Here is a 27345-nt window from a genome sequence, read left to right on the forward strand (position 1 = left end):
TCAATAGTCTTTTGGGAGGTGTCTAGTTCTCCAACACGCTCCTCCACATGGGCGATTGAGCTCGATGAGCTTTCACCACGTTCAAGGTTATCAGTTCGCTTAACCTTGCCTTCAAGGGTCTCGACCCGAAGCATCAACTCACGTACAGCAAGCCCATCTATACGGGCATTCACGATGTCAATTTGGTCAACTTTGGTGGAGATCTCATCCAGCTGAGATTCCACATATCTAAGATTGTCAGGGATTTCCCTCAAGAACAACAGCTGTTTTTCGATCTTGACGAGTCTGTCGACATGGGATTTGCCCAACTGCTTTATCAACTAGGCTCTGATACCAACTGTCACAATCGCACTTTAACGGGACTCAGAAAGCAATTGTGCGGTACTTGCTTCCGCCCTCTAGCAAGTCAGCCAATACAAAATCGGATAGCCGGCGGCACAATGGCATTATGTCGCAACCTCCACCCCCATTCTCGAGAAAATGGTTTTGGAAAACGGGGTTAGAGAAAAAGGTTTTGGAAAACGTTTGAAAGCATTTTGGAAAGTTGTTGTAAGCCTGAATGCAAGAGAATAGATTAGCGGCAAGACAAGAATACAACGTAATGTAGGGAGGATGACTAAGTGTACCCCTATAGTAGATTCTAAGACATATTTGCTTTGGCAGACATGTACGTACAAAGTGGCGAGGAGTCACTCACCACCAAAAGTACAAGGAAAAATAAATAACATGCAAGGTATAAAAGTATGTGGAAAGAGGTTATTTTGGGCATGCGGCCACATGCAACAGGCACTGGACGAGCATGACCATGACACCTAGAGCCTAGGTAGATAATTTTTGTATAAAAACGTAATTTTCCATCATAAAGCAGCTCTAATTATTACTAAAATGTAATATATGCATGGTTAGACTATGATAAGGCAGAATGCACGAATAAAACATCATTTCGACATAAAAGCTAGCAATAACAAACTATTTCCAAGTAAAACAAACCTGAAAAGTATGAATTCAACATCTTTTTACCTTTATAGACAAGGCAATCACTCACGAATACATGAGGTATCTTGGATGAAAGTAAAATAAACGAAAAACTGAAATAAATAAATTAGAAAACTAAACTGGGAAAATGAAGTTGAAACTCAGTTGGTTTTCACCCTAACTCACTCGATTTTCAGTTGAAATATACAACTCGAGTGAACTTCATATGAAACTCGCCCGAGTTTCAATACAAATTTGCAACTCGAATGAGTTATGTATGAGTTTTGGCTTGCTATTTTGCAGTCCATAAACCAAAAAGAGATAGAAAAATTAAAGTCCAAAGTCCAAAAAAAATACTCATGTTATAAAAGAATATAGAAGCTACCCCATTAAAGCCGTTGAAAACCACGAAATGTGGGAAGTATGAACGTTGAAAGATGTTGAACCTTCAAAACATTCTACCCATGCAAACGTGGGTTGTTGAAGGGTGTGAGAAATATTTTTTTTAAGATTAGAAGAAATTGTGTTTTTGGCCTAAGTTTCTTCAATCCAGTTTCATCAGATTATTTCTGCTTCATTAAGGATAGTTTCGTACTTCCACATTCGTTGACATGTCTAAAAAAAAATTTCGTTTTGTCCATGTTTGACGACTAAGAATTAGAAATATGAAAATATGAATTTCTTTTTTTTTTTAAATCGATTTTTGCAATAACATGTCTCATTACTCGTTTTTGAATTATATCAATATTCATGGGAATCTCAAATATTCGTAGGAATCTCAAAACTAGAGGATAGTGTATGATCCTTGAGGCCGAATATTCCATCAGGTCATCAAAATCCGCGAAAAGTGTAAATCAACTGCTGCCGAACGGTGATGCGATACGTCTACGTCTACATTTCCCGGCGCCTACTCCGAACTCTGCAGAACTGAAAAGGTACAGCATGAGCTTCCGAATCCTCTCAAAGCCGCTGCGGAGCCGGAGCAGAAATCGATTATCGCCGTTCTTCTCCATTTTCTTGCGTTCATTCGCACGCATTTCCTCGCAATTCACCAGGTTCCTAAACACATTCTTCTTCCTTCATCTCTCTCTCCGTGAATTCAATCTTTCCGCAATTACTTGATACTTGGGGTGATTCTGTTTGCGATTCATGTGGTTGTTTTTGTAGCCCTACGTTTGGCATTGCGTTCGACATTGATGGCGTGCTTCTCCGCGGCGATGCTCCTATTGGAGGCTCTCCACAAGCTCTCAAAAAGTTATATGACGATTCTGGTATGATTTCTTTGTTCTCGGACATGCCCAGATGTTGAAATAAATGTTTGATATTCTTTCCTGCAAAGTACCTCCAGAAACCTTTTGGGACTGACCTGCCCTTAAATATCTTTTCCTTGGCAGGTGTGTTAAGGATTCCTTATATTTTCCTGACAAATGGTAATTCCTTGATCTTATTATAATTTTCAATTCGATGTACGGAAAATAACTAGGGTTGCTCAAGAAGATCATTGTTCATCTTGGTGCTGTGACAGAATGAGTGGTGATTATGAATTACTATTATAATTTGTATTTGACCTTTTTATATTGGGCACATTTTCCTGACAAGCGTAATTCCTCAGTCGTATTCTAATGTTCAATTTGATGTATATGAAATGATTAGGAGTTATTCTACAAGATTGAGTCATTGTTCATTTGATATTTCGTAACAGAATGATTGGTCATTATTCGTTACCATTATAATTTATGATATCCTCTGGACTAGTAAACATTCATTTCTATGCACAAACACAGTCCTAATATGTACATATATAAAGACACACATGCACATTTATATTCACACACATACTAAATGGCTACGTTGTTGGATGCAATGGAAGGTGGTAGGCTAAGATTTTGAGTCCTATTACACTTGCTCAATTTCTAATCAGATCAATTTGTAGTTTAGATTACAAGGGGTGGGAAACCTTCCAAGAGTTTTAGAAAATTTTAAAGTTAATTATCCTGGGAAATGGCAACCTAGAAAACAAGCTAAACAACCAACTAGAGGTTTTCTTCTTATTCCTTGCTTCAAAATGATTTATTTCAAACTGCTTTTTGGCCCCTGATTGAGAATATAAATAATCGTGTTTACAACTTCTGTCCACAAATAATTTAGAAGGTCTTTGCCTTTCGCATTGCCATTTCCACAATTGCCTTTCTCATTTACAAATCTTTCCACTATCTTCCAATTAGGGAATCTGATCACCGTATTTTTCAAATTTAAAGTAAGAAGACCTTTGCCATAAAAATGATCATATCATAAATGCTACATGTAAGAAATTTCTGGACTTTGGCTTTTAGAGCAATATTCTTCTCTAATGGCATAAGAAGAGGAAAAGTTTGTTTACCGTCATATCAAATTTTACCTCCTGGATTATATATTTTCTTTGTTTCATAAAATGCATTTTGTTATAATCAAATTTAGTTATCTTTCTTGAAGAAATTGGCCAACACTTAATAAATTATGAGTTAAGTCAAGCACATAAAGAACATGATAGATATGCCTTTCGTTACTCTCATGCTGTGTACGACAAGGACACCTTGCTGTCAACAACTTGCTACTATGAGTTGAAATTGCAATGTGATCGATCTAGCTGCTTAACAAAACAATATGTATTCTCTATCATGCAGGAACAAACCAAATACAATGTACTTTAAAGATTCCTCTTGGTCAATTATGAAATAAAATTATTTCTTCCTTTCATCTTCTTTTGTAAAATTAGCTTTATCTTTTACCTTTTTATTATTAAACCATCAATTTTTTTGGAATAATTACGGATCCAACATTTTGTACATCTAAATTAGAAATATTTGGATTGATGCTTTAACTATCTGCAAATAATGCAAGAAGATTCATATAATATCTTAGAACTTGATCTTAAACTTTTGTTATGCTATTTTCCCTTGTTGTCTCTTTGATCCTCAAGCCCCTTCTGCTACTTTTAGGATGAATTTGTAAGACCCCCTATCATGAAGACATATTCTAGAAAGTGTAAAATGGGGAATGTCCATCATGAGAATAGGGAATAATGGTTAGGAGAGAGAAAAGAGCATGGGAGTGAGGGATAATGTGGGCAAAGGGTAATATTAGGTCTGCCAGGTCAGTAGGGAGCATCATCGTTTTCTTTGTACCTTCATATAGGGCTAGAGCATAGTGAGAGCTTACCCACCCTCTTGAATAGGTGGGGTGACTGCAGTGCCTACGGGCCATTTTGTTTGTATTGCCTAGGGGCTTCTCTTCATTTTGAATACTAGAACATTGTGAGGAAGTTACCTCACAGAATTCCTCAATCTTTTGAATCAAACTTGTCAATTACAAGGGTGTGGGAGGCACCCGCACCTCTAACTTTTAGGTGCCTTCCAAGAGTTCTAGACAATTGTAAGGTTAATTATCCTAGAGCAATCACTTAGTACATTTCACATAGCAAAGGACCTTTTAACATTCCAAAATCCAAAGGGATTTTGTAAAAAAACTAGAAACTACCGGAAGCTTTACACTTGAATGACTTCATCTTTGAATGCACAAATTACATTTAGTATATATAGTCTCTACTTCAATTTTTTTAGTTGAATTTACCAAGCCCATGTTATTTCTATATTTATTTTTCTGTCAGGTGAGAAATATCAAATGGATTAGTCGTAGGACTATGTTTATGCACAATTTATGTGTTTATATATCTTGTCTGAAACTTGAGAGGCTATAAATGGTGTAATCAGCTCTAGCTTTGTTACTTTTGCAGGAGGTGGATTTCGTGAATCCAAGAGAGCCTCTAATTTGAGTGAAGTTTTGGGCATAAATATATCACCTTTACAGGTAAGATTAGTATACATACTACTTTCTTGACGGCTGATTAGTCAGGATTGTTAATCATATATGCATTTCTTCTAGATTCTTTGTTCTTATTTTTATTTTTTACACGGGATGGTTTTGACCCATTGCCCCACTAACTCCAAGGAATTTTCCATTATTCTCGGATTATTGCTTAGTACCTATTTATTTGGATTTTGAACAGGTTGTTCAGAGCCATTCACCATTTAAACACCTTGTGAACAGGTATAGTTTAATTTTGATGGGAATTGGTGTCTGAAACATTTATTTTACAGGAGTTCATGGCTTCCAAATATTAGATGAAATTCCAAACCCCAGTCTTCAAATGTTTTAAAGACATTTCTGTATTGAAAATTGAAAATTCCTACTGTTATATTTTGTTAAAAAATAACTTTGAATACCTCGGTAAATATTTACATTAAAAGGATTAAAATGGATCATTAATGATTACATTTAGCCAATATGAGGCACTAAATTTCTGCCCCTCCAATAATGATATTAGATAAGTTTGGTTTCACATAAAACACAAATATTTCTTGTTTGGTAACAGAAAGGATGTAAATTTTAGATTATGATAGCAGATTATAGAGGCAGTGACAGCCATAGCATAGTCCGGCTACTTTGGATGCTCAAAAGCTTCTTTTACTAAAACTAAAGAACTTCAAACTTCAAGTGGTCATAATGATTATTTTACTAAAACTAATGAAGTTCAAGCTTCAAGCTTCAGCATTGGTTCTTGGTTTTAATTGTTCTTTTTCTTTCTATTGCTCCTTGTTGAGCTTGTCTTTTGATTGTTTTTGTTTCTCTTTTTCTTTCGCCCCATTTTGGGGTTTGGATCTTGAACAAATGGAAAGCTGTATCTTGTTCCAAAAAACTTCCTTTGAGTTTGATCTCACATTACAATTTCTGTCAGATATGAAAATGAACTTGTGATTGCTGTTGGAAAAGGAGAACCTGCTGCAGTGATGTCTGAATATGGATTTCGGTAAGCTTTTGTTCTGATAGAATTATGTGGTTTTGTTTATATTATATCAACTTGATGAACTGATCCATGCCATATGAGCTTTATTCAAAATTTTCTCTTCAGGAATGTTCTTTCAATTGATGAATATGCATCCTTCTTTGATAACATTGATCCACTGGCACCATATAAGAAATGGACGACTATAAAAGGTGCTAATCATGAAAACACTGTCGCAGATGTTGCTGAAAAGAAGAAAATTTGCTCTGAGAGAGTTGAGGCTACCTTCATCTTTAGTGATTCTGTTGATTGGAGCAGGGATATTCAGGTTGCCTTCAGCTTTAGATAGATTTTTATGGCCTTTCTTCTTTATGCCTTCTATTGAAAGAATTGCTTTTTTTCATTTCCTTCCAATTTCACTGAGCTAAATGACTAAAAGTAGTAGTAATAGTCAACTTCTTTTCTGTGTTTAGAAAACGTAGACCTCTTTAAACATGCAGAACAAACTGAAGTGACAAATTTTTCTTCTCTCTGCCCCTTCGAAGCTTTGGGTTGCATAGTTTGTTTCTCTCTCATACTGATGGGATACTATTTCCTAACGTTTCCATTTTTAAGGAGTGACGAAGCCAGGCTATCACTTTTCCTATGAGATCTTAGAGATCTCCATAGGGTACAGTTTTTATCTTGAGAAAACTGTTAGTTTTTTGTATTGCACCCTTGCTATGAAGCAATCATTATGTCTTATTGACTTCTTTCTTTCTGAACTCCGTTTGGTATTAAGTTATATTCCTATTTTACCAATTTGATCCATTTAGCAGCCTGGCTCATGCTATCAACGATTACTTTCCATTTGTCACCAATTGCTTCAAGTAGGAATTACTTCTAACTAGTGGTTTCTATCCAAAATTAGGTATATTTCAAATCCGAAGACTTGAGAAACATCCGAAGGCTATTTTTGTGGACTCAATTACTTCTGATTTTAACTTTTTTTCACTTTTATTGTGAGTTCCATACTAACATGAAATCTATTTCCATTACTGATATTATCAAGTAATATCAATAGCTTCTTCTGATTCTAAAATAATGATATCATATCGAAGTTCTGGCTCATGCATACCTAATTCATTCTTTTTCTGCTAAAAACCCTTTTTTATTCAATAAATGGACACTAAACAACTTAGTATTGCTAAAAATGAAAGATCAGGAGTCTGTAAACATGAGAGGTCTATATTCTAAGTGAAATAATGGTATCAGGTACTTTGTGATATTTTAAGAACGGGAGGTCTTCCTGGAAGGGAATTTGGACACCAACCGGACTTGTATTTTGCACACGATGACCTTGAATACCAGGTTACCACTTGTAATTTACTCTTAAGATCATTTCATAATTCATTTCCATTGTTCCTGTTTTCTTCATTTTCTTGAATGTGTGATGTGGCTAATATTGCAACTAACAAAGTTCTTTTCAAGGCAGGCTGCTTTTCCCTGTGAGCGTTTTGGTATGGGAGCTTTCAGGATTGCATTAGAATCCATCTACAATAGGTAAGGCAGATGTTGCCATAGACGTTACTTCTTTCTGTTAGAAGTTTGGATAGTTGTTCATGCTGTCTTTCTGATCATTGTAATTTCTGTTAAACGAGTAAATGATTCAGTCACAATTTTGCCCACCATAAAGTAAAAGAGTCTGCAATTTATCTCTGGTAACCAATAGAATTTTGTGTTATGAAGTTTTAGGGCCGGTTTGGTATGCCATTTGGATTTTGTTTATTGTTTCCATATTCACTAATTCAAATGGTGGATTTATTTTTTAAACTATTTTTGGATCTTGTGATTCAAATGATGGAAATTTTGAAAACGACATTTTTATGATTTCAATGTTTTCAGATTTTTAATTTGAAACTTTAAAATGCAGAATTACAATTAAAAAAAAAAAGATAAAAACTTCAATAAATATATTATTTCATGTTATAAATTCATTTTTATTTTTGTTAAAATTAAAACACGTAATATATAATATATGTTAAATTATATAATATTGTAATAATAATTCTACAAATTTATAACTTATATCTTGGTAAATTTCAGAACAATTTTTTAATTGAGATTTAATTTTTAGATTTACTATCAAACACGTATCTGAAAATATTGAATAACTTTTTTTTCTTTATTTTTTTTAACAAGAAAACAACTTTTCATGCAACTCTATTTTTATTGTATTCTTTGTTTTCAGATCATCAACCAAACACACCCTTATAGTCCTACTTTGAAATGTAAAAGATAAATTTCCATTTTCATTTTGTAGGTAGTACTATAGTCTCTCTCTTATATATTTGAAAAGAAAACCTGAAAGTAACAACTGGTTTTCAATAAATTATATAGATTCTTCATGACATGCGGCCAGGCCATAGCAAAGATGATACATTTTAGGACTGCAAGTTTAGGCAAGATTGAGCACTGATTGCAAGCAACCGAAGGATAAAAATATCCGAATTAAAGGAGCCATTATTTAAATATGTAAGGCTAAATAGACAATGTTTAGCAATTCATAAGGCAGCTATTAAAGTCTCTGCTTGGAAATTGGACTGCTCATTGTCACTTATTTGCTCATAGTTTGTTAGTGCTGGTGTTTCACTTGTTCAATCAATGAATATGCATCCTTTTCAGTAGCTCTTCGTTGGGGAAGACACTTAGTCCGAAGAAGAAATGAAGTTTGCTGACTATGAATCTGCTCTAAGAGTTCAAAAGTGATCTACTGACCGTACAAAATTGTATTCGAAGCACTTATATCCTATTTTATGATGCAGGATTCATCCCCATGCTTTGCAGTATACGTGCTTTGGCAAACCAAACCCACTCGTATTTCGAAATGCAGAAGCTGTACTTAAACTCGTGTCATCAATTGATCAAAACAAGACGGCTGCAAATAATGAAAGTCGTCACTTCAAGACTCTATACATGATAGGGGATAATCCTGCCGTCGATATCAATGGTGCAATTCAGGTCTGGTGGTCTGAACTGGCAAAGAAGACGCCTCTTTTTTGTGTCTTTCCCTGTTTTCTGTTGCTTATTTACCAGACTTGTTATCATTCATTGGACTTGATACTTCTGTAATTCAGGCTGGAAGTCCTTGGTTTTCTATCCTCACTAGGACAGGGGTCTTTAAGGGAAGAGCAAATCATGACAAGTATCCTGCTAATCTGGTAGGTTAAACGCCTCTCTTTAAACATATTTTCCTCTTATTTAACTGTTTTGGAGAAAAGCAGAGGGTGAGAAGTGTTTTTAGCTAATTAGAGGTCCTCAAAATTTTAATCGTGAAATGATTATTAAAATTTTAAGATTACTTAATACTTTTAGTTAGAAACTACTACAATTACTGTTGAGCTAAGCTCGCGTTGGTGCAAAAGTGTTGAATTATTAGTGCTTTCTTGGAAAGTACTTCCCCATAAGAAAACACTTTTATCAAATTCCTACATTCTTCTGCAGGTAGTTGACACAGTAGAAGAAGCAGTGGAGTACATTTTCAAGAAGGAAGGGATTTCATTGGAATGATACGAAGGAGAAAACAAATTAATAATGATATTCTTTGCTGGCTAAGGCACGGTGTCGATGAGATTCGTTTCCTCTCATAATTAATGGCGATCGTTCCACCAATTTTTTTTTTCTTCGGAGTACAACAAGTGAGGGGGGATTCGAACTCATGACCTCTTGGTTAGGGACAAATGTCAATTACCACTGAATTAAGTTCATGTTGGCATTATTCTATAAATTTTTATGGATGAAAATGATTTTTTAATCTACATTTTATCTTTTCACATTCGAAATATAGAAGCCATCTGCAAATGCCGGTGGAACCTTAGGAAGTTCATTTTAAAAATTTCACTTAGATAAAAGAAACGTAGGTACCAGAGTGGCAATAATTTTAATGGTTATATAGGATCTTCACTCATCGATCCTTTCTAAGACAAACATCTTTCACTGAGACTTCAACTTTGCTCTCACTCATTCGATTGATCTACCTTTTGGATCCTCCTAGCCTCCTTTGGGGGAGGGATTTGTGTGAGGTACCTACTCCCCCGTAAACCATATATTCAATATATATAGTAAAAAACAAATTTTGAGTATGGAAGTTTGAACCTACGACCTCTAAAAAAGAAGTAGATGTCAATTACTGTTAAATTGTGCTAATGTTGGTAACCATATACTCAATTAATTAAGTTTTCCGTTCAAAAATGATTCGTGACTAACATAAAACATTAGAGTGACAGGATCCAACTCTCTTTGTAAGTATGGGTTCTTTTCATGTTTGATTTTTTGGTTGGTTTTAGCAAATAAATGTTCAGTTTGATTGTTTTTTTTTTTCTTATTTTATTTTATTTTTATTTACTTGAATTGTGGCTAGGCTTAAGGTATTTTCATGGTTGGATTTACATTTTTTTTTTGGTGCAAAGGGATTTACATACTGTTGTGGCATGATTTTAGTGTTTGTTAATTGAATTTTGTGTGATTATTGACCAATTTGTCGACAATTTTCTAATTTGTCATCAAGACGTAATAATTTCATTGCTTATTAAATTCTAGAGTTTGATTTTGATTAAATGAAAAGTTTATGAAGTTAAATATCATTTCCAAGAAAAATAAGAGACCCTACACCTCTTACTCTTAAGCACACCACAACTTTTAAATTAAAAAGTATCCTCACATCTTTTATCTCTCTTTATAATAAAAGCATTATTTTTATCATAAATAAGTATTTAAATCAAAACTTCTCTACCCACGTGTAAATAAAATCATTTCACCTTTTTTTTTCTAAAAAAAAAAATAACCCTTTTACATTGTAGTTGATTAATTCTATGATTTTTTATTTTACTTTCAATTACAATTAATAATAGAATTTCAAAATTTTTAGAATTTTGATAATTAAATTGATTTTAAAAACAAATTTATAAAAAACGTCAAAATTAATAATTTAAATAAATTCATAAAAATGAAAAATGACAAGAATGTAAAATGTTTTAGAATATAAAAAAGATGGGATGTAAAGGTTTGGTTAATTTATTTCTAAAAATTAATTCTGAAATTTACGACTTTGCCTTTAATTATAATTAATAATATTTTGAATTTTAATAATTTTGCAAGGACTCATACAACTATATAAATAGCTTTATTTTCTACTTTTTTTCCAACAAAGAAATGTGTCTTCTCCTCTTGGTGTTTTCTTTTTTCCTTCCTCCCTCCCTTTCCTTATTGTAAACTATCTAGATTTAGCGTGATATAATATAATAGCCTATCATACCAATTTTTTCTTTTTTAAGTATAAGATTTGGTGGTAGTGATTTGAATTCACGAAGATATGTATCTTAATCCATTGAGCTATGTATATTAATGTTTTTTGTAAAAAAACAAAGTAGTGTTGTATAGCAATTATATATAACATTATATTAACATGAAACACTTTAGGAAAAATAATCTCAAACATGAACAAATCTCTCATGCAGATATTTTGAAGTTATTTTATGATTGCAAAAATTATATTTTATAATTTTCTTATTTCATTATTTATATATATATATATATATATATTTGGTTCTAAAAAGTTTATGTAAGGTTAGAATTCTTTAATTTATTGTCTTACAAAATTTTTAATTATTTACAATAAATTATTAAACTGGCCTTAATTTTAATTTTTAAATTGGAAATATCATTGAGAAGGCACGTGCTAAAGACTAGGAAAAGTATCTCACACCTATTAACCCTTTAGAGAAAAACATTGCCAACAAATATATGTGGGACCTCATTCCCGTGGATACTCGATTCGTCGGAGATTCTTCGGTTTGACCGATGACAGGGTCAAATCGTGGATCCCAATCGGATTCCCCAGTGAGGAGGAGGGGAGGTCCCCCTGCCTCGACCCGGCCTATTTAATATTTTATTAGTATTTATATTTTTATATATAATAAATTTTATATATATATATATATTAATTTTTATACTACTTTTATAATTTGTTGGGATTAGTACATTGATAACCTCTTTAGAAATCATAATTACAAAAAATGATTGAAATAGATAGAATTTACACTTTTGTCATGAAACAACGTTAATTATGATGGTACCCATCACACAAATTATTAATATATCTTTTTGTATTATTAAATAATTTTTAAAATAACAAATTGGTAAATTGGGAGGTTACAATTTAAATCCCTTAAATTTTGCTCAATTGTACTCTCCAAAAACTAAAAAATATACCAAAACCACAAAAAAAAAAAAAATACGAAATCCATTTTCGAAAATTTTGAAACCCCTTCCTCCGACTCTTCCTACTACCTCTGGTTTTTGTCTCCGGCCAACCGTCTCTGCTTCCTCTAGTTTCCATCTCTGGCCGACCATCTCTATTTTCCTTCTCCGGCCGACCGTCTCTGCATTTCTTCGCCTCCGCTGCCGTCTGGTTGCCTCCTTATCTCGCCGCCATCTCCGCTATTCTTGTTAAAAAACTCATCATTTCCGTCCGCTCCTTCATCTCCAGTCGTCGTTCCTTCGTCTCCAGTCCCCCTACATTGCCAGAGCAATTCGTCTCCGTTTATCCCGATTGAAAGGTTTGCATTCAAATATATCCTAATAGTTTTCTCTTTCATATTTGTACAATGTTGAAAACCCTGTTTTTTTTTTGTACTATTAGACCCTTTCAATGTTCCTTCCATGCCCAAGTAGTCTCTAACAGTTGTTTTCAATTTCTGATTTCGTGTGAACTATTGTATATATGGAATTTAGTTTATATCTGGATATATCCGAGGGTTAAAAGTTGGGGAGTGAGTTACTAACAGTGATTTTAGGAAATTTATATGAAATTTAGTTTATATCCGTTGGAGGGGTGTAGTTGGAGAGTGAGTTGTTAATAGTGATTTTAGGAAGTTTATATGGAATTTAGTTTATATCCAGATATATCCGAGGGTTGTAGTTGGAGAGTGAGTCAGCCAAGCAATAGCAGAATTGAGGATACGAAGTTCACCGGTCAGAAGATGTTGGGTCATTACAAAAGGGTAATGATTTGGATATTTTGTAATTAATAATATTGGTAAATCAAGAAAATCAATTTTTTGAAGGAGTAAATTAAGGTTTTGAATGAGTGAACTAAGAATTATATTGGGGATGGTTTCGGGGACGGGAACAGGGTAAAAATCCCCAAGGGGGTGGGGATGGGGATACCTCCCTCGGCCCCACCCCACCCCATTGTCATCCCTACCAACGAATAATCATACCACATAGATAACTGCAACTATGCTATGGAGTTGGACTCTTTAAGTTTTACTCTACTAACCATAAGTAACTTAAAGATCGGTCTTAGAATGAAAATGAAAACGAGAACTATCACCATTTGGACTTATTCACACTCTAGGTTATTTACAATTAAGTTAAACTAATAATAAAATATAACTAGATAGTATATTCGGGGTTATCTACATAGTATTAATTATTATCGTCATTTTACTCGAAAGATGAGCAAAAAGAAGGTACTTTTTATCTTCACAAATGCAACTAACTGGTGTAACATCATACTTTGAAGTGAATGTTGCAGTATCAAATAATTGTTGTTGAGATTGAAAGGTTGGAGGGTGTGGTAGCAATATGAGAAAAATAATTTATTATTTTGTGATGGGCTTAGTAATTAATTCAAATGTTAATAAAACCATACATAGGGAAGAGAAACCAAAATTCCATTCAATAAGAGCATCAAAAGTGTAGAAAATCAACGCTTTTGTTGTGGTATGAAATGCCAATGCATGCTCCATCTCTTGGGCAATAAAAAGAATTTCGAGCTTTCAAAGGTAATAAACTTGCAAATTGTATACGTTAATATCATATCTTAGAAAAGAATTTGAGATGAAAGTTGATAATTTTTTACCTTTTAACTTTCCAATTGAGCATTTACCAAATAAATGTAGAAAACACATTAATATAACTTTATGCAAAATGCACTCATTGAGCATTCTAATGGTAGTCTATTCACACTTGACGTGAAAATATACCTTTTTCTTTAACTTTGAGAAGATAAGGAAGAAATTCTTGTCTTGAAGTTCCATACTTGTATGCTAATCTCTTGTTAATAATATAACATCATCAATAAGTTAATTAGCTAAAGTTAGTTTCCCCTAGAAGAAATAAAGTATTAGACATGAAGTTAGAACTATAATTCATTGATTATGTGGGTATAATATATTTATCTAAATAATAAAAATAAGATTTCAAATAGGTTATTTATTCACGTGTGAAAAGACTGTTTTTCTTTTTTAGTAAAATGAAAAAGAATACTTTATCATGACGATTTATAATATAGATAATAGTGGTCACTTCAAAAGATGTTTCTCGACATGATAATAATTGTGGATAAGATGTTTTGAACTGCTCTATGAACTACTCTACTCTATCATGGCGATTATGTGGATAAGATGTTTCTCATTCTTTTATCTCCTGAATAAGATTTATATAATCTTAATCTTCACGACACCCATGAACAAATTTATAAATAAATTTTACATATTGTAAGGGATGTTTAGTTCAAAATTTTAATAAATTTGGAGTTTGTCAAACCAAACATTAGAAAGCCTAAGTTTTTACAATCTCCATACAAAGAATAGATTATAAAAAAACTTAGTTTACATTCATCTACAGATTTATAATTGATAAAAATTAGTATATAGTATAAAAAGCGAGTTTCATGAACTTGAATTTAGAGTAAGCGGTTATCCCATGAGATTAATCGAAGTACACATAAACTGTCTCGAACACTCACGGATATAAAGAAAAAAGAAACTTGAATTTACACAAGAGTGTATATAGTCTGTGGATTAACAACCATTAGCCTAACCTAACATACTCATCTATAATAAGTTTGAGTTTTAAACTATGAACTTTTACTTTGAATTACACAATCCTGACACAACACTAAATGCTATCCCAGCAATTTGAACTCCACATATATATATATATATATTTCTTTTTTATATCCGTGAGTGTCTGAGCCAGCTTCCGCACCTTTCGACTAATGAGCACAATCGGAACTCCACGTTTTTAAAACTCAAAACGAGCACAACATGGCTTTGTCCCACCTTCCACAAGGGTTGGGGTTGGACAAGTATTACTGAGGTTTTCAACTCCTTTTAGACAAAAGGGGTTATTTCTTTGAGATCTTAGTATCTAATAATGCATCAGAAACAAACTTGGAAACTATCTAGGCCTACAGTATGATTGATCCTGGAAAGAAGGCAAATTATGAAGGTGTGTCCAGAGAGTTAGAATTTGATTACTTGTTTAGGTTGGCTGCCCTGTTTTCCAAGCGCTTTGCTGAGTGCAATGTGGAAATTGTCAAAAGGAACCACCTCCATCCTGCAACACCTCACAAACTCCAATCAAATCTTAATACCACAAGGCAATAGTAAGATTTTATTGTTATATATCGGAAGCAGAAGCGGATTACGTACTCGTATTTCAATTTCCCTTCTCGAGCCAGATCCAGAAGGTAATCTATAAATTTTCTGCTCTCTTTTGCTTCATCTGTACCCATCAATTTCTGCAACCAGAATCCCCTAAGAGAAAGGTCCTGCACAATGCACATAATGATTAGAAATTTTCAGCTAGAAGGTTACTACTTTTTCTTTTTTTCATTCCGTAGTAAACTCCTAACCGTCTTCATTACAATTCAAATTAGTGGTTGGTATTACCATCTTTGGTGCAGTAAACATATTTTTGGTTCGAAAACATTTAATGGTTTTCCAACTCTTGGACTGTAAATGAGACTTTGTATATGTATAATTTGATGACCATCAAATTTGTAAAATTTTTCTGAATCCACATTTTAAATGCTAGAAAGTTAGAAATTTCCAAATTTTAGGCTCTGTTTAAGAATATTCTATTTTTTAAAAATTCAATCAGTTTATCAATCATTTCACTTTCTAAATACACTTCTCAAATCCTAGCCAATTTTCAAAAACCAAACAAAGGATTTAGGATCCTATTCCAATTTTTGAACCCAATGCTATTTCTTTTTTTTTTTTTTTGGAAGAAACAATTTCTATGAAATTACAAAAGCCTCAAATTGAGGGATTACATAAAGCACTTCCAATTTGTTAAGAGGTAAGTGTAGCTATAGTAGTGAAACATAGGGGAGGATTTACACCAAGTAATGACTGTGAATACTATGGCTTCAAAAAAGATATCAAAGGGGAGAGTTTTGTCTGTGAAGATACGTTGATTCCGTTCTCTCCAAAGGTTCCAAAGAAAAGCTCTCATGAAGTTTTGCCAAAGAATTGTCTTTTCCTTTTTGAAGGGGTGTCCTGTAAGGGTAACTTCGAGAAGGAGGGGAGGATCATTCGGTAGTGCAGTGGTCCACCCAAAAGTGCTTAGGATGCATATCCAAAAGTTTGTTGCAAAGTGACAATTTGTAAAGAGGTGTTGTTGGGTCTCGTTGTTTGATTTAGACATCATGCACCAGTGGGGAGAGAGAGCCATGTAGAGCATTCTCCTTTGAAGCTTTTCACCGGTGTTGATAGCACGATGGCTAAGCTCCCAAAGGAAAATTTTCACTTTTTTAGGATAAGTGTCTCTCCAAATGCCCTCGTACAATCGCTGAGGGGTATTCGTGCAAGGCCGTGAGAGATCGTTAATAAGAGAGTGGGTAGAGAAAATGCCATTTGTTTCTAATTTCCATGTTAGAGAGTCTGCCTCTTGTAGAAAAGTTAACAGTGGAGAGCTTGTGTGAGAGGGCTGCCCATTCTGAAAATTCAGCATCCTTTAGGTTCCTTCTCATTCGTAAATTCCAGCTATTGTTTTCTGCAGACCAGAGATCTCGAACAGCAGCCTCTTTTTTCAAAGATAAGGCAAAAAGAAGGGGATAGTGATGTCCCAACGGTTCGTTGTCCAACCATGGGACAGTCCAAAAGGGTGTATCATTCCCGTCACCAATTTTGTAGCTTAGTCTATCAAAAACCAGCTTCTGTGTTTTAAGGATCCCTTTCCAAAGCCCTTTTCCAGCGCGGAGTGATGTTGTGTTTGGCTTATGGGACCAGGATGAGCAACCATATTTAGAAACAATCACTTTATGCCACAAAGCTTGCTTTTCTTTGATGTATCTCCAGATCCATTTTGCAAGAAGGGCTTTGCTTTTCTGTTTCATGTTGGGCATACCCAATCCCCCTCCTAACAGTGGTTGTTGTGCAATGTCCCATTTGATCAAGTTCATCCCAGATGAGTTCTTTGTGCCCTTCCAAAGAAAGTTTCTAAATAAGTTGTTTATGATGTCGGCTACTTTGGATGGAAGCGGAAACAGTGAAAGGTAGTAAGTAGGGAGGTTTGTAAGAGTAGCCTGGATGAGCGTGTGTCTACCTCCTTTGGAGATGGAAGAGTTTTTTCATGAATGCAGTCTTTTCTTAACCTTCTCTATCATAGGGTCCCAAAAAGGAAGGGTTTTGGGCTTTCCATGAAGGGGAAGACCGAGGTAAAGAGTAGGCCAACCTCCCATTTTGCAATTGAATTTAGTTGCAAGGGTAGAGAGCTCACTGTCCTCCATATTAATTCCCAAAATCTCAGATTTTTGGTGGTTGATTTTGAGCCCGGATGCCTCCTTAAATAAACGGCTGATGTTGAACATGTTGGTGAGGGAGGAGTCCTCAAAAGTGGAGAAAAGTATGGTGTCGTCTGCGAATTGAAGATGATGGATGTTCAGAGAATTTTCTCCAAGGTCAAAACCCTTTATGAGGTTTCTGCTGGCTGCCTGTGATATGAGGCGACTAAAAACATCAGCAATCAAGATGAAGAGAAAGGGAGATAAAGGGTCACCTTGCCGGAGGCCTCTTGTTGCAATGATTTTTCCTCTAGGGCGGCCGTTTATAATTATAGAGAAATTTGCAGAGGAGATACAGCCGTGGATCCACTTCCTCCACGTGTGTCTAAACCCTTTTGCCTCTGACACAGTGTCAAGGAATTCCCAATCAACACTATCGAAAGCCTTTTCAATATCCAGTTTGATGACAACTCCCTTTTTTTTCCTCCTTTCACAATCCTCAATAAGCTCGTTAGCAATCAGCGATGCATCAAGGTTTTGTCTCCCAGCCACGAAGGCTAATTGGGTATCAGTGATAGTGTATGGCAGTACTCGCTTGAGTCTCTCGGAAAGAACTCTTGCTATGATCTTGTATAAGCATGAGATGAGGCTTATAGGGCGAAAGTCCCCTACTTGCCTGGTGTCAATCTTCTTGGGGATGAGGCATATATACGTCTCGTTGAGGCTTGCATTGATAATCTCATTCTTAAAAAAATCTTGGAACACTCTCAAAATGTCGTCTTTGAGGGTGTTCCAAAACTTTTTGTAGAATTCTGCAGTAAAGCCGTCCGGTCCAGGGGATTTGTTAGATCCTAATTCTTTGATAGCATTCAAATTTCTTCTTCAGTGAAGGGGGTTTCAAGGCCAGTGCTTTGTTGTTGGTTGATGGGACTCCAATCCAGGGGATGTGGGAGGAACCTTTGTCCCCCACTTTTGGAGTATAACCTGTCAAAAAAAGAGAGAAATTCTTTTTCAATGTCATTTTCTTCAAAAAGGCTCATACCATTCATGGAAAGAATTTCAGTGATGGTGTTCTTTTGTCTCTTCGATGCTACAATACGGTGGAAGAAAGATGTGTTGTTGTCCCCCTCATGAAGCCATTTAGTTTTGCACCTTTGACACCAAAGAATCTCTTCTTTCGCAGCCACCTCAAGGAGATGTGTTTTGATGGATTTCCGCTGGATGCTTTGTACAGTGTTCAGGAGCCCCTCCTCTTCTAAGTCATCCAAAATAGCTAGCTCTGAAGTGAGATGATGCTTTTGTTGTGCTATGTTACCAAAGGTTGTTTTGCTCCAAATTTTGATCACTGCCTTTAACCCTTTCAGCTTCGTAGTGAAACCATGACCTGGCCAGCCTCTAAGGGGAGTGTTCTTCCACCAATATTCGATCAAAGCGGGGAAAGAGTGGTGTTGCAGCCAAGCATTTTTGAATCTGAAGGGTGTGGGACCCCATTTTGTCATGCTGAAAGACAGATGAAGAGGGAAGTGATCGGATGTGGGGCGGCTCAGCCTTTTGACAGTCGCATTCTGAAATTTCGACAGAAAATCATTAGTGGCCAAAAACCTGTCCATCAAAGTGAGGGTAGGAGGGTCCCTGTAGTCTGACCACATGTATAAGCCGTTAGAAAGGGGGAGATTTTGCAGATCGGCTGATTCAATAAAAGTGTTGAAATGGTGCATATTTCTGGTTGGCCTGCGATATGATGATTTCTCGTGTGTCCATCTGATAGAATTAAAATCACCTCCCAAAAGCCAAGAGTCGGTGCAGAGGAAAGAAAGGTCTGATAGCTCTCTCCAGAAAGTTGGCTTTTCCTCTATTTTTGTAGGGCCGTATACTCCTGTCAACTAGAACTTAGAACCGTCAAACAAAGTGAGAAGGATAGTAAGAGTGTAAAGTCCTATTGTGACATCTGACACATGAAAAGAAGGGTCGTTCCACATGATCAGGATACCCCCTGATGTGACCGAGGCATCGAGAGAAGTCCATCCAATGTCGCGGGAGCTCCACAACGACTTTATAGTGAGACGATCAACCATATCCAACTTAGTTTCTTGTAGGATGACAATGGTGGGGTTGTGTTTGTTGATGAGGGACTCAATGAAGGCTCGTTTATTCCAAGAGCCAAGGCCCCGAACGTTCCAAGAGATGAAAATCATCTAACAGAGGATGGCCCACCCTGCTTAGATTGACGCTTCTCGTAATTAACGGAGGAGGAGAGCCCAGCAAGTTCTCTAATGCCCTTGTATTCTTTCCGATTTGTCGCTGCTTTCTTGGAGAGCTTTGTGGGTATGGGAAAGATGCCCATGCCCATGGTGTTGAGCCAAGGAACTACCACCTGTAGGTAGGACGAGGGATGTATGGTAGGGTCAAACAGGTGAGGGGCAGAGTCTGTTTCGTTTGTGGCAAAGGGACGAGTAGCAGTGTCTTCAATAATGTGGGAAAAGAAAACAAGGGAGGGGGGCTCAATGGAGAGGGGGTAGGGGCTAGAAACACATTGGTCAGAGTCAGAGTGAAGGTCTGGGGGGTTTGTGGAGTGTTTTTTGCCCACTGCAAGGTAGGTTTCCTTTTCGGTGAAAATAACGGCTATTTTTGGGCCTTCTATGAGGAGGGCAGGGTGAAGGATGGGGTTTGCGGGGGTGGGTCGGAGTGGGTAGGTTCTGGGGGTAGAGAGAGAGAGGTGAGAGGTTGAGTGTACGAGCGTGGGTTGTCATTCGAGGTACAGTCGTATTCAGTGTTGAGCAAGGGTACTGGTGTGACAGGTCCTTGGGAAGGTGAGAGATGTTGATTGTCAACGGCAGGGAAGGCAAAGGATGCATGGGTGCCAGTTAAGGTCACGGAGCCCGAGGTGTTGCAGTGCAAAGGTGATTTTGATGGGCTTTGTGAGTCCCGTGTGTCAGGGCGGGTACGATGAGGGGATGTTTCAGAGGGTCTTTCAAGGTTTGAAAAGTTATCTTTCTCCAAAAAGGAAAGTTTTGGGCATGGTCCCAGCAGCCCCTCTGAGTTTGTCCCAGATTGTTGAACGGAGGCTATTCCAACCGGTAAGGCTCCATGGATTCCGGCAGAGGAGCTCAAATATTGTTCAGCCTTATAGAAAGGGTCGATTTGTACCCTCAAATGTAGAGAAGAGGGGGTGGTGATCCAAACTTCCCCAGGGATAAAGCCAAAGGGATTGGTCTTTATTCTTATAGTAGCCTCCATCAAATCAAGTCTTGACAAAGTTTTTTTTTATGTTTCGATGTAACCTCCACATGAATCCCCAATATGGCGCAATGTCGTGTTGTCCCAGAGATTAAGGGGAAGGTTGCGGATTTTTATCCATCCTCCGTATGAAGGGACCGGGGGAGGAGAGGAAGGATCAAGATCATTCCATGCCAAGAATTTGAGTTGGGTACCTCCCACTTGATACCAATCCTTTAAGTGACAAAGAGTGAGGGCCTGTTCTCTATCCTCACAACGAAGGAGGGCCTTATCTGCTGCAAAGGGATTGAGGGTGCATAGCGTACTGATATGCGTTTGGAGAGCTCTATTTATCTTGAACCAGTCATCAAGGAAGCATCTTCGGATGACAATGATGGAGGAGTCTAGTTGAGGGTCCGCTTCTTCATAATCATCACAGATGGAAAGCTTTTGTTTCTTTTTCTTGTACTGTGGTGTGGGTGGAAAAGGTAAGGGGTTTTGTTTCTGTTTGCCTTGTAAAATTGCTTCCCGGTAGGTCAAAGGGCCATTAATAATAGGTAAGGTGGGTTGAGCAGAGGTGGTAGGTGTGTTATTAATGGGCTGGGTTGGTGGGGTAGGTTGTTGGGGTGGTTCATGAAGGAGTCTAGAAAAGGCTTTCCATCCCTTCCTGTCTTCACCGATGGGAATCAGAAGTTTGGTAAGACCACCATTTATGTCCAGTTTAGCAATCTCTGCAAGATAGCCTTTTCTGTTACTCGACTTTTCAACCCAAATGGTTTGGTCGTCTATATGTGTCTCCTTGAAGAACTTCTGGTTAAGATGGGAAGATATGAGGGTAGAGAAGACAGTCTTAAGCCAAGCTATGGAAGACCAGTGGAGGGAGATGTAGAAAGCTCGGTCTTTGTTGGCTTCTGTGATGCGGACTCTACTTCCTCGATATCTATGATCAGTGTTGATGGTAAAACGCTTTCTTTCGATGGTGATGGAGGTGGGGTGGGGATGGGGAGGGTGAGCCATGAGGATAGCAAGGGTAGTCTACTGAGGAAGGCATGGGTAAGCTACCGGAGAGGCTCCGGCGACGGGGAGAGGAAGTGGAGAGAGCATCTTTTTTTTAACTTGAGATTTTCAAGTTTGAACCCAATGCTATTTCAATGTGCATTATCATGCATAAGTCTTATAGAATGCAATCACATTCAATGTATCTCCAAGACCTGTCTAGTTATAATATGTCTATCCAACTACCAATAAATTAAAAAAGTGAAATTATAACTTCTTAAATCCATGAAATCAAGAAACAACAGTGGTTGCCGTGGTAAAAGAATAAGATAAAAGAAAAACGAAGATAATTTACCTTGAAAATGAAAGATGAAGTTGACACTGTAATTGGTTTCTTAGACATGCCACCATATGTTACCATTGTTCCTCCTTGCCTGGAAACAAACACATCATTAAACCTTGAAGACAATCTTAGATCCTGCTCTTGGAAGGGACGGAGAATATTTGATTATCTAACAAGGAAAAACAAAAAAAAAACAAAGATAGAGTAAATGGACCTCAAGAACTTGAGAATTAATGTAGCAGCATTGCCTCCAACACAGTTAAATCCCAAAGCAGGTTCAGGTATGTTTGCCTAGCATGTAAATGAAAAATTATAGTAAAGCAAATGAAGAAAGGTTTAGGATGCTAACAGTACGAGTTTCTTGGATGTCTTTCTGTAACTGTTCTGAGTTTCTCAACTCACTCTATAGCCAAGTTTGTTTCAAAATTATTTACTAAACTAGTAGGTTTTTGTTTTCCCTTCAAGAACATCAAAACTACCGTAGTTCCATTTTTCCATTTTGTTTTATTCTCCCTTAATTTCTGGCTGACTAGTATTTTTCTTTTTCATTAAAAAACATCAATATGAGAGTTTCCGTACCTAGAGACCACCGTGTACAAAAATGAAAGACTAACTAGTCTTCTATTTTGTTTGTTTCTCCCTTTATTCCTGGCTACCTGTTTATAGCAGTCGAATTGTATTTTCATGGAATCCTTAAAACCATGCTTTATGAACTAACTCTTAGTTATTATATATTATAAATCTCATAGGACCGCCGGATTGGTTGGAAACATTTTGTTAGGGCTCTGCTGTGGTCGACTTGGTTGGAAAGAAACCGCCAGATTTTCCATGGAAGGGAGCTACCTACTCGCAGTCTTTTTGAATCTATAATGTCCTTGGTTGTATCATGGTGCAAATGTTCCCCCATCTTTAAGCACTATAGCTTTGTCTCTCTTTTAACAAATTGGAGAGCTTTTTTGTAACACCATTGGTTTGGGACCTTCCCCTTTTGTACTTCCTTTCTATTTCATTACATTAATGAAATTTGTTTCTTCTCCAAAAAAAAAAATAAATCTCATAGGACCACCGCTTGTCCCTGCAACATTTGGTGGTTGTAAGGAAATTTGTAGGATTTTAATATCCTTGGGTAAATGCCACCATGAAGTTTGGACCCGTTCCCATAAAGTTCCTTCCTTTTAAACATGCCCCAATGCCACCAGGCCAACCCAAGGTAGATTTAGTTAGTTGTTATGTATTAATTAAAACAAAAATATAGAACATACCAAGAGACTCTTAACATTCTTTACTTCAAGCTGACTCTCAGTGAAAACTTCATCAGCTCCAAGTCTCTTGAGTTTTTCTTTTGCTTCATCAGACCCTGCCCTACAGAAAACAAAGCAAGAGATGGTAACAACAGTAAAACTCTTTATGGAAATCTCTTACCTGAAAGATGGACTATGGATAAAGTTAAACTATATTGACTTCAAATATAAATATTGAAATAGGTAAAAGAATATAGATAGATTCCCACAAGTTTAAAAATGACGAACAATATAGTTCAGCCTCAGCACCTGTCCCGAATAATATTTATGCTGTGGATTCCACGAATCTGAGCAAGCTGAATGATGCATTGTCCCACTATGCTCGTGGCTCCATTTTGAACAATTGAGTCTCCTATCAAAACCCTAGAATTGATTATGAATTAGTGGATAAAGAGGGTAAAAAATGTCAAAGTTAACGCAATGACAAAACCTGCTTTTAAAGTGATAAAGTCCTCCAGCATTCTCAAAGCAGTCAAAGGATTAACAGTAACAGTGGCAGCATATTCCATCGGTACATCCTTGTTGATTTTGTGCCACACGCTCTGATCTTTCACAACATAAGTCTGCCATGTCCCTAAGTATAGAAATCAATAAATGACATCAAGAAAAACAAAGAAACTTGGCAGTTCCTAGTTTGTTTCACGGAGAAATTTTTTAAGAAATGTTTTACAAAGCTATGATCAGGTGACTTATAATGATTGATATATTCACTTAAAATTATGGTCCGCAGACCCATGATTATCAAAGAAAGAACAACTTAAATTGTTCTAAAACACAGATCACTCACTTTTTTAAAAAATTAATGCTACTAAACATAGAGAAATGTACATTGAAATTAATGCTACTAGATGGATCCATCAAAGCCAGAGCCTTCATTTTCACCACCGTATGGAACTGAACATTTTTCATGGAATTTCACTGATTTTCTTCCTATTCTTGGAGTAAAGAGCAGATGTACCAGAAGAAGGAGGAGATGGGATAACCCAGTCACCGGGTGAAAGACCCTGAACGGCCGAGCCCACCGAATGCACTTCTCCAACTCCCTCGTAGCCTCCAACTGCTGGAACTTCCGGCCTCACGGGGTATACACCTAAAACACCCAAAAGAAATCCCACAATTAGCAGCAGAATGAAGAAAGATTTCTGGTTCACAAAAATGGTGAAATTGCTCCAATTTTGATTACATAAGCATTCATCGTCTCCAGACTAAACAAATTTCGAAAATTAGACCTTCAATTCGGTTGATATCAGAGGGGTTGATCGGAGCCGCCAGCATTTTCACGCAGACGTCGTTCGCTTTCACTTCCACCGGCGGTAAGCTAACCACTCTGCATCAGACCAATGGCTACCGATTAAAACTAGGTTAAAAAAGTTTGTGCGATGAGGATCATTAGAGAGATCTCTTTCCAAGAAAATTTAGGTTAAAATCAAGAAGATTGCTCGCCTCGTAACGCTGTCCGGAGAACCATGGAGGTCGTAGACAACGGCCCTGGACGGCGGTGACATAACCGCCGAGAATGCTCGTATGGTTCTTGATTTTGCGGGAGTATGGCTTCGCCGAAGCGCGAGCCGCGATCCATTGACGAATCTGAGAGCTACCGACGCCATTTTTTTCAGTAGCTTTTTTGTTAATCTTCGAGGGGTCGTGACAGGCGAGCTGAACTCAGTGATCACTGAAGCAAAGAGACTGGTTAAAACGCCCGCAAATTTCGTATTTTTATTTTAAAATATTAAAAATATAAAAATTAATTCAATAATAATAATAATAAATATTATTATTATTATTAATTTGATAGTTAAGATAGACGTACTGTTCATCAACAACAATATGCAAAATGATTGACGGCCCTTCCTCAACCTAAACTCTATCCAAACGTCGAGTTAGAGCAAGACAAGCCAACTAGTGCGTAGCGTTATTATCTTCCTAAAGGGTGAAGCTAGATCTAATGGAGCTAGAAGAGACGCGTTGTCGACGAACTTCCGAGAGGAGAGAACCAACCTCCGATAAATCATCCACAGGTTGATCCATCCAGTAGCCTTAAATAGCGTAAAGAATCAGTTTCCAATAGAATTTGGTGAAAACCTATATCAATCGCTGATGCCCTTCTTGATTGTCGAAGCCTTTGACCAATCCGAAGGATAAAAAACGTGGCAGCAAGAAGGATATTACCATGTGAGTGACGAGCCAACACACCCACACCCCCCGTTAAAGAAAATGCAGAGAATGATGCATTAGTATTGACCTTCGCCCAACCATCCTCGGGGGGCTGCCATCTGCACAAGCTTGACCCCTTACACAAAGTCCCAGCATGAGGTCGAAATGTCGTCACCGAACCAAAATATTGTAGGTAATTTTTTGCCCAATGTCCTATTGGGCCAATCGAGCCCGCGCATGTGGTGCACACTTTGTTGCACCGATTCCACACTGCCCATAGAAATACAGATAGCTCCTCAAAATTTTTCCAATGGAGTCTCTCCTACAAATTAGAAAGCAAGAAAGAAATAGACGGGATGGGCCAAGAATACTCCAAAAACCTTTCCACCATTGCAAAAGGGTATCTATCGAAGAAGAAGACGACACAGATAACATATCCTGTTGTTGGGCCACCAAATATCATTTTTAACGGGGGAGGACCTGTACATCACAAGACTAAGATTATTTATATAATTAATATTTTTGGTAAAATATATTTTATTAGGTTAGCTTATTATTTGGTCTTATAACAAACGACGGTTTGGTCTCTAACTTTTAGAAAATAGTTTTAAAAGGTCTCTTGTGTTAATGTCACTAACAAAAAGCTAACATGTTATTAATAAATTGAATATTTATTAATTTATATAATTTTAAAATTAGATGTCATTTTTTCTCATTTCTCTATTCTCTCTCTCCTCTCCTTTTTCTCCTCTGTTTCTCTCTCTACACTTCTTCCCTTCCCTCCTAACTCCAATCACCCTCACGAAAATCCTGTCATTACATTACAACTCTGCTTTTATCACCCATGCCTCATTTTTCAACTCATTCACGCCTCCAAAATCCCTCTATCTATTCAATTACTTGGACGACAAGTCCTTCACCTTTGTAGGTTTAAAATCGGAGAGGACGTTGAAAAGCTCGCTGCAATTACGACTTGAAAGTGAGGAAGGCGGTGGATCTAAGGAATTTGGCTGAGAATGTGATGGAAAGAGGAGATATGAGGAATGGAAGATTGAAGGGCTTTGTTTGGGGGTAAAAATACCTTGGACACGTGGAGGACGCTCATTGGTGTTCAAGGAATAAAGTATCCCAGGTCCACCTCGAACCTGCCGAGGAGATTAGGTTTGCCCATCGATAAGGTTAAGTGTAAAAAAGCCCCGGTTCGACCTGGACGGGTTCGATCTGCTCAAACCCGACAGGTTCGACATAAAAAAGACAAAGGTAACCGCCGGTCGTGAGCACTGTCGGACCTGCCACTTATAAATAGAGGGCCTCATTTTACGCACAGGTATCGAATCTCACCTCGAACTTAATATTGTGTCCGACTAGAACTGACTTGAGCGTCGGAGAGTTTGCCCTCTTGTGCAGGTTCACTCTTGAGTTCAAGTCAAGTCGGAAGTCGGGTTCGAGCTTGGTTCGTAAAACAGCATTGTGCAATTCTTTTCATAAACATTCGGCGCCGTCTGTGGGAAAGGACAATCTAAGTCATCCCGATCTAAAAACCGTGAACAAAGATGGTTCAACCAGCAAACTCAACCAACACAACAGACCGAAGAGCTCTGGCTCCCAATGATGGTCACCAGAGGGAGGTCGGGGCAGAAGTGGCAGAGGGCTAGATTTATGAAGGCCTTGGGACCGAGCCGCTCCGCAGGTCGGCACGCATCACCACGCCTGTTCTACCACCGGCACATCCAAAACCGTCCAAGGCCAATCGTGGCCGAGGTGGTGCCTCATGAAGAACCACTCGAGGAGCAGCCCCAGCTCCTACTAAAGAGAACTTTGATGCATTCCATAAAGAAATGGAGGCAATACGCACCCAGATGCGCACCATGGAAGAGATGTACAACGAAATGGTCAAGCTGCGGGTGCAGGGTCTCGATCTGAAGACCGAGTGGTGCGCGACGAAGTGCGTGAACAAGGAGGTCTTCACCTCGACCCAGTC

General features: G+C 37.2%; 2 protein-coding genes across 2 annotated transcripts; one reads left to right on the forward strand and one right to left on the reverse strand.

Moving 5' to 3' along the window:
* The first annotated feature begins 1741 nt into the window (after positions 1 to 1741).
* Positions 1742 to 9594, forward strand: LOC111023536 (mitochondrial hydrolase YKR070W). The gene is made up of 12 exons (XM_022300998.2): positions 1742 to 2030; positions 2143 to 2246; positions 2370 to 2405; positions 4748 to 4821; positions 5021 to 5061; positions 5750 to 5821; positions 5924 to 6125; positions 7052 to 7147; positions 7272 to 7339; positions 8602 to 8797; positions 8914 to 8997; positions 9281 to 9594. Exons 1-12 carry the CDS (start codon positions 1774 to 1776, stop codon positions 9344 to 9346), a joined length of 1296 nt encoding a protein of 431 aa, XP_022156690.1. The 5' UTR covers positions 1742 to 1773; the 3' UTR covers positions 9347 to 9594.
* Positions 9595 to 14593: 4999 nt separating this feature from the next.
* Positions 14594 to 24894, reverse strand: LOC111023547 (Polyketide synthase, enoylreductase family protein). The gene is made up of 10 exons (XM_022301009.2): positions 24654 to 24894; positions 24440 to 24537; positions 24169 to 24300; positions 23641 to 23784; positions 23460 to 23562; positions 23172 to 23271; positions 22124 to 22200; positions 21922 to 22000; positions 15277 to 15395; positions 14594 to 15181 (listed from the first exon to the last, which is right to left on the reverse strand). Exons 1-10 carry the CDS (start codon positions 24815 to 24817, stop codon positions 15088 to 15090), a joined length of 1110 nt encoding a protein of 369 aa, XP_022156701.1. The 5' UTR covers positions 24818 to 24894; the 3' UTR covers positions 14594 to 15087.
* Between the last annotated feature and the right edge of the window lie 2451 nt (positions 24895 to 27345).

Source organism: Momordica charantia (assembly GCF_013281855.1).
Source record: "Momordica charantia cultivar OHB3-1 chromosome 3 unlocalized genomic scaffold, Mcharantia_2.0 BLBB01000003.1, whole genome shotgun sequence".
NCBI lineage: Eukaryota > Viridiplantae > Streptophyta > Magnoliopsida > Cucurbitales > Cucurbitaceae > Momordica > Momordica charantia.

Excerpts from the sequence above, each read along its gene's own strand:
- LOC111023536 (XM_022300998.2), top strand. The coding sequence starts at position 1,774 with ATGATCCTTGAGGCCGAATATTCCATCAGGTCATCAAAATCCGCGAAA. Across the intron at positions 7,340-8,601 it reads TTAGAATCCATCTACAATAG|GATTCATCCCCATGCTTTGC; the intron begins GTAAGGCAGATG and ends TTTATGATGCAG. Across the intron at positions 8,998-9,280 it reads ACAAGTATCCTGCTAATCTG|GTAGTTGACACAGTAGAAGA; the intron begins GTAGGTTAAACG and ends ATTCTTCTGCAG.
- LOC111023547 (XM_022301009.2), bottom strand. The coding sequence starts at position 24,817 with ATGGCGTCGGTAGCTCTCAGATTCGTCAATGGATCGCGGCTCGCGCTT. Across the intron at positions 23,563-23,640 it reads CTTTATCACTTTAAAAGCAG|GAGACTCAATTGTTCAAAAT; the intron begins GTTTTGTCATTG and ends GGGTTTTGATAG. Across the intron at positions 15,396-21,921 it reads CTTCATCTTTCATTTTCAAG|GACCTTTCTCTTAGGGGATT; the intron begins GTAAATTATCTT and ends TGCATTGTGCAG.